This window comes from Suillus clintonianus (assembly GCF_016758775.1).
Source record: "Suillus clintonianus strain FC179 chromosome Unknown DEU56scaffold_66, whole genome shotgun sequence".
NCBI lineage: Eukaryota > Fungi > Basidiomycota > Agaricomycetes > Boletales > Suillaceae > Suillus > Suillus clintonianus.
The window spans coordinates 191,858-205,106 of NW_024539290.1; the positions used below are offsets into that span (position 1 = coordinate 191,858).

The 13,249-nt window shown below is 51.7% G+C and overlaps 2 protein-coding genes across 2 annotated transcripts; both read left to right on the top strand.

Annotated features, from left to right (window-relative positions):
• Positions 1-328: 328 nt before the first annotated feature.
• On the top strand, positions 329-1,729 carry DEU56DRAFT_915345 (uncharacterized protein; the record flags this gene model as incomplete). Its single annotated transcript, XM_041357730.1, has 1 exon — positions 329-1,729. One exon carries the CDS (start codon positions 329-331, stop codon positions 1,727-1,729), a length of 1,401 nt encoding a protein of 466 aa, XP_041205781.1.
• Positions 1,730-3,777: 2,048 nt separating this feature from the next.
• On the top strand, positions 3,778-4,601 carry DEU56DRAFT_903009 (uncharacterized protein; the record flags this gene model as incomplete). The annotated part of the gene is made up of 4 exons (XM_041356622.1): positions 3,778-3,868; positions 3,969-4,212; positions 4,261-4,451; positions 4,501-4,601. 4 exons carry the CDS (start codon positions 3,778-3,780, stop codon positions 4,599-4,601), a joined length of 627 nt encoding a protein of 208 aa, XP_041205782.1.
• Positions 4,602-13,249: the final 8,648 nt, after the last annotated feature.

Sequence of the window (13,249 nt, forward strand, 5' to 3'; positions counted from 1 at the left end):
TAACCTTAGTTTTTCATTCTCGTTCCAACTGACGTCTCGTCAAATCAGCATCACGGCTCTCACATTAGACGATGTTGCAAGACTACAAAGTCTACTTCCAGAGATATCCACGATTCCACCAACTCCCCATAGACGAGCTTCAGACTCGGCACTTAGAGTGCACATCACCTCACCGCCAGTGGTAGTACCAGCAGTACTAAGGCCTAACCTTAGACACGTATGCGACAAGCACGCAGCCAGCCAGATATCAGCGAGCAGCCAACCCCAGTCACAAACAGTTCCCACCGCATACACCGCCCCACCTCCTCAACACGTTCACCAGCCAAACATGACAACTGTACCCGTACTACCGCTCCTTAAGGGAGATTATGTCGGCGGAGAAGAGCCTAACGAGTGGATGCGCCAACTCGATCTCAACTTACCATCCACGTGGAACGACGCACAAAAAGTCGAGTGGTTCAAAAGGCAATGTGCACCGGGTAGCCTAGCAGAGGCATGGTACATGTCATTATCGGCGGCACAAACAGCTACGTGGTCCGACCTAGAGACAGCGTTCCTCGTACGCTGGCCACCAGCAATCCCACTCCAGTTAACCTCAGCCCAGAAGAAGGAACGACTAAAAGCGGTAGTATTGAAGGAAGCGGACATAGGAATGATGATAGACGACGAGAGAGGCCAAGAGTGGGGACACGTAAGATGGGCGAGGCAGGTGCAGAGGCTAGCGCAGAGTTTTGGCGATAACACTTGCCAGTTTTTGGATGTGGTGCTCAATGGAGTTCCAGACTTACTTCGCGATCAGCTGTCCGACACCTACACTGACTGGGCGGCATTCCTCACAGGAGTAAACGGAGTATCGATCAACCTCCTTGCAAGGGCACGTACACGCGCAGCAGAAGAACAAGCCATGCGAGAAGACATTGCTCAGTTGAAGGCTAGGTTGCAACCCCAGCAGCAGGCACCGCAAACACGTTCCTACCCTTCGAACCCGCCGGCATACAGGCCTTATCCCCGCCCACCTAACAACCCAGCAACCATGCCATCCGCGCCAGCACCAGCCATGAGCCTACACCAGCAAGTCAATCAAGGACAACCGAACTTCGCACCCTCCATGCCCTACCAAGCACCTTCGTATCAACCCCAACCATCGACACCTGGGCAAAACCCATTCGCGCTGACAGGAGCAGTACCGAGCACAAACCTTTTCTACCGTTACCAGCGGTTTCCACAGACTCCGTCTCGATCGGGTGCAGTAGACAGAATCCGCATGGTGGCCCAGTACTCAATGTTACAGCACTTCCCAGACTCAGAGTCAGGACGAACAGCGTATTCCCAGCAGGTAAAGGAGTGGCACGAGAAGCACGGAGCAGACACGATGCCCCACACAGGACGGCCCTACCACCTGAAACCAGGCTCCGCACCCTTGGGGTCGCGGGAGTGTTTCACGTGCGGGATGATAACGGTGCCATCGCACCAAGCAGCTAGCTGTCCCAACGCACCAATGATACCGCAGGAAACGAAGTGGAGAGAAATAGTATCAGGCCTAGTAGGACGAGCGATCAGGGGGCAGAACCAGCCAGCAACACCATCCACAGCAGTACAGTACATCTCATCCGCACCAATGCCACCCATGAACTACTACGACCCTATGGGAGCGTACCAGCCGTACACCACCTCATACGCAGAGCCACAATACGACTATTTGGGAAATGGGACGGGACTACCGCAGTGAAGGGCAACACCGTAGTCCCGGACGAAGAGACCATCAAACTGCTGATGCCAGCTCCTGTCGCCCCCACATCATTCCACGAAGAAGAGTATGAGTATATACCGTCCCCCAACATTTCATCCGGCTTCACTTCTTACATGTCCCCCACGACTTCAACGCCCATTGACTCCGAGGAAGTATCGGCTGTATCGTCTCCAGTATCGTCAACTGACGGTGATGCCCTCACACGTCAAACCACCACAGCCGATAGACAAGACTTGTTGGTCGTCAATCTTTCCCCCGTTCCCGTTTCACCCGCGTCGTTAGAACCAGCACTGTCCGATACGTTTAGCTTATTAGAAAAACCCACTACCATCGATATCTCCATCTCAAGTATCACGGACACTGGAACCCCTGAGATTGTTTCACTTGCCTCATCACCCAGTTCCCATATCCCCATAACTACGTCACTTACACACGATGTACTGCAGGATGCAATCGAAACCATTGACTTGTACTCGGTGGACTCACGAACGGTGCAGGCAGAGGGGCAACCGTTCATAACGCAAATCAATATGTATGGGAACGACGGTAGCTCGTCCAATTTTCACGCAAATGTCGATGATGGGGCCATGATCAATGCAATCGATGAAGAAGCTTATTGTACAGCATCAAAAAGAATGGGAACGCTGATGCCATCAACCCGTGTTCTGCGCATGGCAGATGGTTCCTTGGTGCCGTCCCTGGGAATTTGGACAGGGAAGGTCAAATGGCACACGGCGAAAACCGTTGTAACATTCAAAGTCTTTCCAAGCGGAGGCTCTTGGAGGGTTTTAATCGGCAAACCGCTACTACAACAATTATGCGCTATTCATGACTACGCCAACGATACAATAACCCTTCCCAGCACCAATCCATACATCAAGACGCCAACGATCCTGCCAAATATGTTTGGCACCCCTGCAGCACGATCCAAGCGGACGACACCAGCGCCAACCAGCTCCACTGATACCCAGCAGCCACCATCTCAAGCAACGAACCCCACGGATATCTACCCTTCCCCGCTTCCACCAACCAGCTCCACTGATACCCAGCAGCCACCATCTCAAGCAACGAACCCCACAGATATCTACCACTCTCCGTTTCCACCAACCAGCTCCACTGACATCCAACAGCCACCAACTCAAGCAACAAACCCCGTGGACACACCTCATCTGCCGCAGAGCACGTCAATCCTGTTCACAGAAGAAACGGCTTACGAGGACGAACTAGGAGAAGTGCCCGAATTTCAGATACCCAGTGAAAAGGACAGAGGAATCTACACCCGAGCCACAGATCCGTTCAATCCGGCCCGAGTAAAAGAGATCTTGAAGATGGTGAAGATCAGGGATGATCTATCAGAAGAACAGAGAGAGAAGGTTGAGAAGTTCATCGCTGATCACACAGACACGTTCGCGATCACGATCAAAGAAGTATTTCCAGTCGATTTTAAGTCCTTTAAACACCTGAGTGGCACCATCTAAATTACTAATAAGTAATTATGTCAGGTACCTGAATCCTTTACTAACTAGTACTGCGTAGCTACATTCTACTATACCAGCAATAAAACCAGTAAACCAGCATTACCTTGGGCTATTCAGTGTGCTCGTCTTACTTAATATGACCACGGCTGTTCTCGGTGGCAATGAGTCACCCCCGCGTAATCCCGAATAGCGTCATCGACCGTTTTCTCACCTGTTGTCACTGTGTCCGCTTATCACCCGCTTAGCTGCCCATCGTCCCCAACGACGAGCTCAACATATGGCTTATCTGCGCCTGTTTCTCAGCGGTTTTTTCAGGCCTCCTTGCTAATGGTCCCGTCTCATCTCCTCCTCCTCGTCACGCCCTCAAACCAGCAGTAATGTATGATATACAGCGTCTATCATGAAATCTTACTGACTAATCTCTTACACATCTTAGACCATGACTCTACTACATGCTGCTATCATCAAACAATAAGTCACAGCGTGCAAGGTGAGTGTTCCCACAGTCCCTTCCTCTCAACCTTCAAGCACTGTAGCAGGTGTTTGACAATGAATACTGGCAAGCGGAAACGCCTCTCCACAATAACCACGGGTGCGCGAGACAGGATCGTCAAAGACTACCAGAGCAACCCTGACTCAAGTACGGAGGGACCGGTTAGCATTTGAAGAAGAGCAACGTGTTGCCAACATCCGTATGTCCACCTACTATTCTTTTAACGATCTTTTCTAACTCTATGTAGAGTTAACAGCCAAGACACGGCAACTCCTTGCAGAGGCAGCACTCGAAGCTGGCCGGACATCAGCCAGGGACTCTGCACGTTCTCCTGAGTATGAGAATTGGGACCATGCCAACTATGATGAGAATGGGGCCGAGGCTGATGATACCGACACTCAACACAATGATGGCGGTGAGGACGACGAGGGTGATGTTGCAACTGTAGGACAAGATGCTCTCAGTGCCACTCACGCACAAGTAATTTTTTGGTAAGTCAAGCCCTTCGTTCTCTTAACATCTATCTCACAATGTATTAGTTTGCAAGGCAGGAAGAATTTGCGACATCGAGCCCCTCGTACTCGTCTCCTACGCAATCAACAGATGCATGCTGCATGGTCCCATCAAATGACGGACCTGGTTGATGCCTTTTTGTCGTGGAAGTACCAGGGCGTTCAAACGAGTGATATACCAGGGTCTATATTTCATGTTACGAGTGTCGGCATCACAAGTAAGTGTCAAGCAAACTGGGGGTCTTATTGATAAGTCAACATTCGCAGGTTTTCATAGCCTTCAACCAATCCACCAGAAGCTAGATGAGCCTGCCAATGTTTCCTTGATCAAAGCCGGTGAGCGAAAGAAATTCCGTGTAGCCTGTTAGTGTAGACTACCGATCCGTTTTGAGTGCGAGTATTATAGCTCGTCCCAAGGGGATTGCTACTGAGGGATGTCTTCGCAATAAATGCAAAGGAATCAATCCGACGGGCTTAAGATCTGAGCGGCCGGTGAGCGGTGGGAAATCCGATGTGAGAGGAAGATGTCCGGACGGGAACGATTCTGGCGGGACGGGTGTCTAGCGGTGCAGATTTGGTCAAGGTGTCGAGGTAGCAAGGTATCGAGGTGGCAAGGTGTCTAGGTGTCGAGGTCTCGATGTAACGAGCTACCGGAAGTGATCCGAGGAACGGGAAGAGGTCCGTTGCGGTACGGAAGACTAAGGGGACTTGTTGATCACACCAACTTAGACAGTAAATCCAAGGGAGTAAAAGGAAGTGATATTGGTAGAGTACGATGCAACTATTTATCTTAACCCGTGAAAACTCGGGACCCACTTAAGCGACGGTAGTATAGGCGAGGCCGTAGCGCGATAATATGTAAGGGACGGCAAGCGGCCTCATGTATGGGAATGTACATGTAAACAGTCTGCTGTTTGATCAGAGTGATGAAAGGAGAGAAATAACGCACCAATGGGGATGGATGGACATGGATGGGCAGGAACGAGGGGCAATTGAGGGAATCCGTCGCGGGTTGCGTACCCGTTAGGTGTCCGGGAGGGCGGGGAGTCGACGGAATAGGCCGGATGAACATGGACATGAATACCTGACCAGGTGAGCTCCGGATCGTGCATAACTGGTGATTGTGAGGCTGGCGCCAGAATGTTTGGTACATCTGCGGGGGACTCAAATACTGACCGTCCCCGGTCAGTCCTGTGTGCGGAATGGACTTAGCGGTTTTCTTGTCAGAAGGTCACATGACCGTGTGACCGGCTAGTCGGAGCGAAGAAGTGCGGAGTCTTTTGCGGAGTTCGGGTGGATGGTGTGGACGCGTCGACGCGTTGTTCGTCCCTATAAATTCTCCACATCTAATCCTTCCTTTCTTCCTTCCATTCTCCATCATCTTTCCTCATGGCACCTTTCAACTTTGCTTCTGCGTCCGTCGCTACTGTCGATCCCGAAGTTGACAACTTCAGCGTGATTTCGCGGCCCTCAAGACGCGTTTGGGCGGCGTCGTCGCGTGCATTCCTGATGAGACGGGTGATGCGGTGGAGGATAGGATTCAGTGGTTGTGGCAGTGGAAGGTTTTATCGGTACGTTGCGGTGACTTCTCCTTTCATGACGCGTCGCTAACCTTTGAATAGAGTGATCTATCCGTCTGCTCCATGGCCAGGCTTGCCAAGGGTCTCCCCTTTGATTTTTCTGAGGCGGAGGTGGCCAGCGGTAATACTGCCAACGCGGCCTTCGATCGTTTCACCGCGGAACTGAAGGCCATCGAAGAGAAGAAGGCTCGCCAGGCTACTGAAGAAGCCGCACGCAAGACTGCTGAGGCTGAGGCCGCTAGGTCCGCGGACGTCGAGGAGGAAGAAGCACCCGTTCGTGCTCCGCGACAGGACGGGAAGAGGAAGCGTAGCGAGGCGGTAGTGGAGTCCGATGATGAGGATGTCGCGGACAAGGAGATTGTGGTACAGGTGCGTGCTTGTGTGTTTGTTTCCCCTGCATATTTTGCTGACTTCCTTGTTTAGAGAAAAACACCCGGCATAGCTCCCAAGCATGCGACCCGCTGCGTCAAGTGCGCTCAGACCGACCGCGACTGTTTTGGTTTCCCCGGGGTCGCTTGCAACGGGTGCAAGAAGTTGAAGGTCGGTTGTATCCATTCCAACCGCAAGAAGCGCCGTGTCCAGGCCGCCCCTACCCCTCCTGTCCCCTCCAGCTCTCGTTCCGGTACCATCCGTCGCCCGAAGTCTACCGTTTCACCTCCCATCGTACTTTCCGACTCTGATGGCGACGCCGAGTCCGTTATTTCCAAGGCACCCGCTTCTCCCAAGCGCAAGGAGGCTGAGGAAAGTGATGATGAAGAGGAGGATGAAGTCGAAGAAGAGATTTGCGGTGCGGACAAGGAGTTCCCTAGCCTCGCCAACTCTGGACTTGGGGATGAGGAGGTTGCTATCCGGGGTGAGATCCGCCGTCTCCGCGCCAAGGCATACCAAGCCAATGCGCTGATGATGGAGGTCGCTAATGGACTTGATTTGATTGAATACCGCCTTAACCGTCGCCGTACTTAGATGCCCGGTTTATATCACTTGTACTTATAGCTTGTTTGAAGGCCAAAGTAGCCTTAGTGAATGAAGTGTCCGTGTCCGTGTCCGTGTCCATGTCCGTGTCCTGATCCCCATTGAGTGCCTGTGAGATAAGTAATAGTAAATGAGCATGCGCTTGCGATGCGGAAGAAGGTGAATGAAGACGGGTTACTTTGCGGATTCCCGTCCGTCTTGTCTTCTTCGTTGCGCTTCCCTCATCTATGCCTTCCCATGTTCCCGTGATGCGAGTCCGATAACAAAGGGGCGTGGTGCGTACGGCACGCGTGTGAAGTGAAATATAGGTATTTGGTCCGTTATACGCACTGAAAAGAAAGAGGTATTATGAGTCTTGGATATATAGGATCGATCGGGACGGATTATGATGTGGTTTCTTGTGCTGTGAGAGCGTGTCTGCTAAAATGGGTGCGGTTGAGATCGCCGGACGAAACCCGGGGTAAAACGGATACTGAATATGGTACGGAATATTGTCTGTGCATATATATATGAGTCCGATGGTGGTGCGAAGTGGTTATTCTTCAATGTTGATATTGAATTCTTCTTCGTCCGGCTCATAACCGTCTTCTGCCGCTAGATTGTCCAATGCTTCATCCGTTATTCCGGTAATGCTTGTGACGGATATTTTTGTCGTGCTGCGAGAAAAATAGGGTATTAATCGGAATGCTGCATATCGTAACTTGGACACAGATCCGTCGATCTCTGCAAGGAGATATGAACCGCCTTTAGTCCGTCGAAGGACCACCATAGGACCGAGATATCGCGGCTTCGTCTTTCGACTTAGCTCCTTCTCAACTCTGGTGTTCCGTACCAATACCAGGGTTCCGGACGGGAAGTCGTAATCCTTGATTGAGTTCCGGTACTTTTCCTCGAATCTGCGGATTGACTGATACCTTGATTCGAGTACTTTGTCTTTGATGGCATCTAGGTCTTCTTGTCGTTTCTGTAGTTGGCGGGCGCGCCATGCGATGAGATCTGCGGTAGAGAACTTTTCCTGGTCCGGAAGCGCAACCAGGAAGGTTGCTTCAGCTAAATCAAACGGAAAAACCGGTTCGACTCCATGAACCATAAAATATGGTGACAATCCGGTTGACTCTTGGATAGTTACCCGTTCTGCCCAAAATACCGTATGCGTGACCTGGTACCAGCGGGATTCGTCCCCCTCGCAACTTTTCATGATGGCCTCCCGGACATCAAGATGCCGTCTCTCAACTATACCATTTGCTTGCGAGTTGTATGGCGAGATGCGGATAGGGTGGATACCGTATCTGTCTGCAAGTGAATCAACTGCTGCACGGAACGCGGGTCCGTTGTCCGTGACGATCTCCGTGACAGGACCCCATCTGCATAGGATGTCTTCGAATATGAAGTCGGCCAGGATCTTTGTCGTTTCTCGGCGGATCATTCTCCATTCCGGGTATCCGGTCAAAGCGCAACGTGCTTGAACTAATCGGTCGAATCCGCCCGCTTTGGGCATCATCATCGTGTCCATGTGTGCTTTCCGGAATATTCCGTATGGAATAGGAACGGACGGGGGGATATGCAGTTTGCGGGTCTGTCGGATCTGACATTCGTGACATGTTTTGTTGTACCATTTGATATCGTCAATAATCATGGGCCACCAAAATCGTAAGAGAAGACGGGTCCGGATTGTCAGTATACCTTTGTGTCCGAGATCATCATGGGCTTCTTTGAGGATTCGTAACCGTTTGCCCACCGGGACTACTAGTTGATGCTTGCCGTGGGAGTGCCGTCTCCATAGGTTTCCGTCCATAATGAAGTATCTAGCTGCGGATGTAACAAACGCTTCAAAGTCGCGGTCCGTGAGCTGTGCAGGTCTTTCCCGTGTCTCCAGGAAGCGTCTGATTTCGATGATCCGGGCGTCCGTTGCTACTGCGGATTCGGAGCGGGGTATTTCAACCTCATCTGTGGAACTGTCCGCAGAGTCTAAGAATGCTAGAAGGGTTGGGGGACGGGCATCTGTCAGTGGTACGGGTTGCTCATACGGTATGCGTTCAATAAGATTCGCAATGCCGGAAATGCGGTAGGCTCGATCGTTCAGGATTTCCATGCAAAAGGAGTACGACCGATCTAGCCAATCTTCGTGGTCATCATCCTCATCCGGATCATCTTCCGTGATTGGTCTCCTTGAGAGTCCGTCGACACCGGTATGTTTCGCAGCAGATACATGTACAAGTTTGAAGGAAAATAAGAGTATACCTGCAATCCATCGGTTGATCGTCGCATTCGGTTGGAGGTCCGGGTTGTTGATCATACCCTTGATGTACTTTGCGTCGACCTCAACCGTTAGGTTGGTGACACCAAAGATAAATACGCGGACGGCACGGAGTGCGCGGAATAATCCGTAGAGTTCCAGTTTCGCTTGAGAGTAGCGGCTTTCAACTTCCGTGAGTGATATGGATCCGAACCGGTTTGGATACCGTTTGCCGTCTTCGCCGATTTGGAGCAATATGAACCCGACTGCTACCGATGATGTATCCACTGCAAGGATGACTTCTCGCCCGCATTCGTAATCGATCTGTCGCAATGCGGGGGACTCTAATACCAAGTCCTTCAGGGTCTGCATAGCTGTTTGTTGATCCGGTCCGAATTCGAATGACGCGTCTTTCTTGGTCAGATTGATGAGTGGCCGTGCGATCTTGGAGAAATTCCGGATAAAGATGCGTAGTACACCGCATGTACCCAGAAATCCTCTGACTTGTGAAACGTTACGTGGTTCCGGCCAATCACGGATTTTCTGGATCTTGGAATCTTCCGGAACGCGACCTTCGAAGGTGCATTTGTGTCCGACGATGATTGCGGTTGGGGCAGCTAAAACGAATTTAGTAGCGGATACGGTCGCTCCAACATTCTCTAATCGTTGCAGAATCCGATTGAGAACTATGCAGTGTTCCCAAATGAAGCGGCGAATGCCGGGGTTGTCCGGGATGGTTTCATACGTGCCGTCAGCACTTTGATACCTTGTCCGAACGGATTTAACGGGTACATCGTCGATGAACGGGGAAGTGAAATCAGGAATCTCATGCTGTAAGATAAATGCCGTATCTCCTTGGTATACTTGAACCGCATTAGCATGCCCTTGAGGAAGCGTTGTGAGCCGGTGTGGTCCGAGTGGTGTGCCGAAGGTGGTGAGATCGCGGGATTCTTCGTGAAGTGCGCGCTGGTCATACCCTGAATATAAATCCATCATTCCGTAGACTGCATACCCGGCAAAGGATTCTGCCAAGTGTTCCACGAACGGGGGGAGTGATGCGTCACGGATGGTCACTGCGTTGAGCGGCTGCAAGTCGTGCACTAAACGTAGTGACTTCCCGTCTTTCTTGACCACACAGAACCACCTGGAACGGTAGGCTGCGGTAGACGGTTCATATACACCGGAATCGATCTTCTCCTTGATAATCCGTATGACTTCGTTGACGGTTGCCGGCGGAATAGGTATATTGCGCTGTGACCACGGAACATGTGGAATGGTTGGGATTTTGTAAGGCGGAAAACACGTCTCATTGAGCCGGCCTCTTTCTGACGCATCCCAAGCAAATGCGAGTTCATGGGTCCGTACGAGCCAACGGACGAGTTTCAGCTCTTCCGGCCATAGCCAGTTTGCCGGATCGAGGTCAAGTTTGTGGGCGCGTTCCTGAGTGAAGCGGATACCTGGAACAAATTCGGGAGGGTGAGTAGGCAGTTCTGGCATACCTGGCCAACGGGTCATCTGGTAGGCGGCGGACAACGCGATACTCCGCGGGCATAGAAGTTTGGACAGTCCGTACTTTCTTTGCGACCGGTTTATAGGCTAGTGCGTGCCGAGATGAGTCGTAGCTGTAAACTGAGTTGAATGCGTTAGTATTGTCCGGGTTATTAAGAGAACGGGTAGAAACTAGATAAGTATATTGCGCGGAGAATTGCGCTTCGGAATATGGTAACGAGCGTTTGTTGCTCCATAAGAGCGGTTTGGTGCGCGGATAGCGCGAGACGGGTTATCTGGGAACGTAGGTACATTGGGAACTGAGAAGGAGAAATCATCCGTTGTCCATTGTAATCTCCTCGCATGCATTGCGGATCATCGACTACTAAAAACCCTTCCGCTTCGGATGTTCCTTGCATTCGATGTTATGTCTGCAACCGATACATTTCTTGACCCAAGGTTCTGTTGGTATCCGAATTTCCTTGCCGGAGTTGGGGTCCGTCAGCGTGATGTCCTGGTCTCCGTTAGGAAGGTCTTCCGTGCGGCAACTAGTTAGCGTGAAGAATGGGCGTCCGAGTAACAGTTCGAAACTAGCCGCTTGCGCGACCTGGATCTGGAACCACATTTGTCCGATGCCGAAGTCCAATGACAGGTTCTCTATGACTCCGAGTGTCGAGTCCCTAGAGGTGTTAACGGATTCCATTGTTAGCTTGTGGTCCGAGCGTAACGGAACCCCCAATCCTTTCCATACTTCCCTGGGCATGACAATGCATTCTGCTCCTTGGTCGAGGACGCAAGTGATTACCTTGCCGCTTGCCAGGGTAGCTTTGATACATCGTAAGCTTTCGAAATGGTCCGCTACTATTCGTCCATCATCCGCTCGTGTCAGGCAATCATCATACTTCTGAAGCCAATGTCCTATATCCGGAGCTGCGGACAACTCGTTGACGGATACGAGTGCATCTGTGACCCGTTTGGTGGTGGTCATTTCGCGAAATACTTTCCGTACGTCCGGTGATACCGCAATGAGTTCCCGAACTGGTAGGCTGATACTAGCATCCAACATTCGATTTACGACACGTTTGTCCGCATCTTTGTCTTCAAGCGGAAAGGCGAATCTAGAGGGTTTAGTAGGAGGGATGGCATTAATGGCTGGTCTCGCGGATGATGATGTGGCAGGGCTCGCTACTGTGGCAGCGGGTTTGATGATAGCGCCCGGATTAGGTCCCGTGCTTGCAACGGCCTCTTTTACCTGTGGAGAACGGATTTCCTCTACTGGTACCGCCTTGGATGATGATCCCGGTGCGGTCCGCGATGGGGCGGGGGCTTGTATACCGTCAAAACGAACATTCTTACCCTTGGACTTAGTCCGTTCGGCGCGGGTGTTAGCGAACGCTTGGCATGCTTCGTACGCTGCTTGCTGCAATCTCTGGAGTTCTTCATCATCATCCTCTTCTTCCTCCGGCATCCGTGTGTGAAGGTAGGCGGATGCGTCGATGTCTTCCTCGATCTCGATTTGTGGTTGCGCGCGACAGTACAAACCTGCAATCACCGTGGCATTTGCGCCCGTTGCCGGACTCGATTGTATGGCTTGATCGATTCTTTCTTTGAAGGTGCCGTGCTCCCTATATCCTGGAATACCGGATCCGTCAGGCATGTATATCCGCCCTTGGTCTTCTACGATCTTTCCGTCACGGATATATTCCGCCTTTGTCCTACAGAAGCGGAAGAAATGGGTTGTTGCCCCACAGAAGTGGCATGGTAGTGGCGGCTGACTGGCTATGAACTCCTTCTTGACGACTATACCTGGGGCCATTTGCGAACTTGGGGCGGCTTGTGTCCTGGGCGGATAGTTATTCCGTGGCACGGGGTATGCTGCTGCTGGGGTGGCGGCTGATGCGGTGCCTGGCAATAGGAAGATGGCGGCCTTGTAGACGTGTTCAAATTCGTATGGTTCGTCGGGATGGTTGTCAACCAACAGAATGCTCAACCGATGGCGGATTTTTGCATTGATGTCCGCCGGGAATCCGTCCAGGAACATGCGGTTGCGTTCTTGTTCCGCAAGTTTCTTCTTGCTGATGAGAAATTTGGATACCTTGAAGAAGCTCCGGTAGTACGTGCCAAGCTCGACTTGAGAGCTCATGGGGCTGCGTGCCTGCTCATCGGAAATCTTCTGTAAGTCAGCTCGAGTGAATCGTCTGTCACCTTCACATCCGGGGTACAGCGCTTTGAGTGCCGTGACAAATTTGTCCCAGTCCGTCTGTCCTGCCTCGGCTTCATCTAATATCTCCCATGTTTCCGCTTCATCTGCAGGTGCATACCGGATTGCCGCCTTGATGCGGGCTTCACCGGTTACTTGGCCGTGATCACATATCAGGTTGACGTCCTCGATGAATGCAAGGAGCTTTCCGGGGGTGCCGTCGAATTTGGGTGCGGCGTCGGTTCCCCTCAACGGCATTCTGAAGACGTTAGTTGACATCTTTGCGAGCGGAATGATAGGAGGTATAATCGGAACGGGTGGTTGGAAGGGCGTAACTGGTAAGGGTATAGGGGGCGGAAGAAACTGGTAAGGCGCGGATACCCTTTTTGGGGACGGTGCGGAAGATGGGAGTGCTTCTAAGCGGGTGCGAGGGGACGGAAGTAGTAAGGTGTTCGAAGGTATATCGGGGACGGGGAGCGTGGGAGTGTGAATACGGGTAGGGTTAGAACTAAGGGATGACTCGGTAGAGGGAGTGTCTAT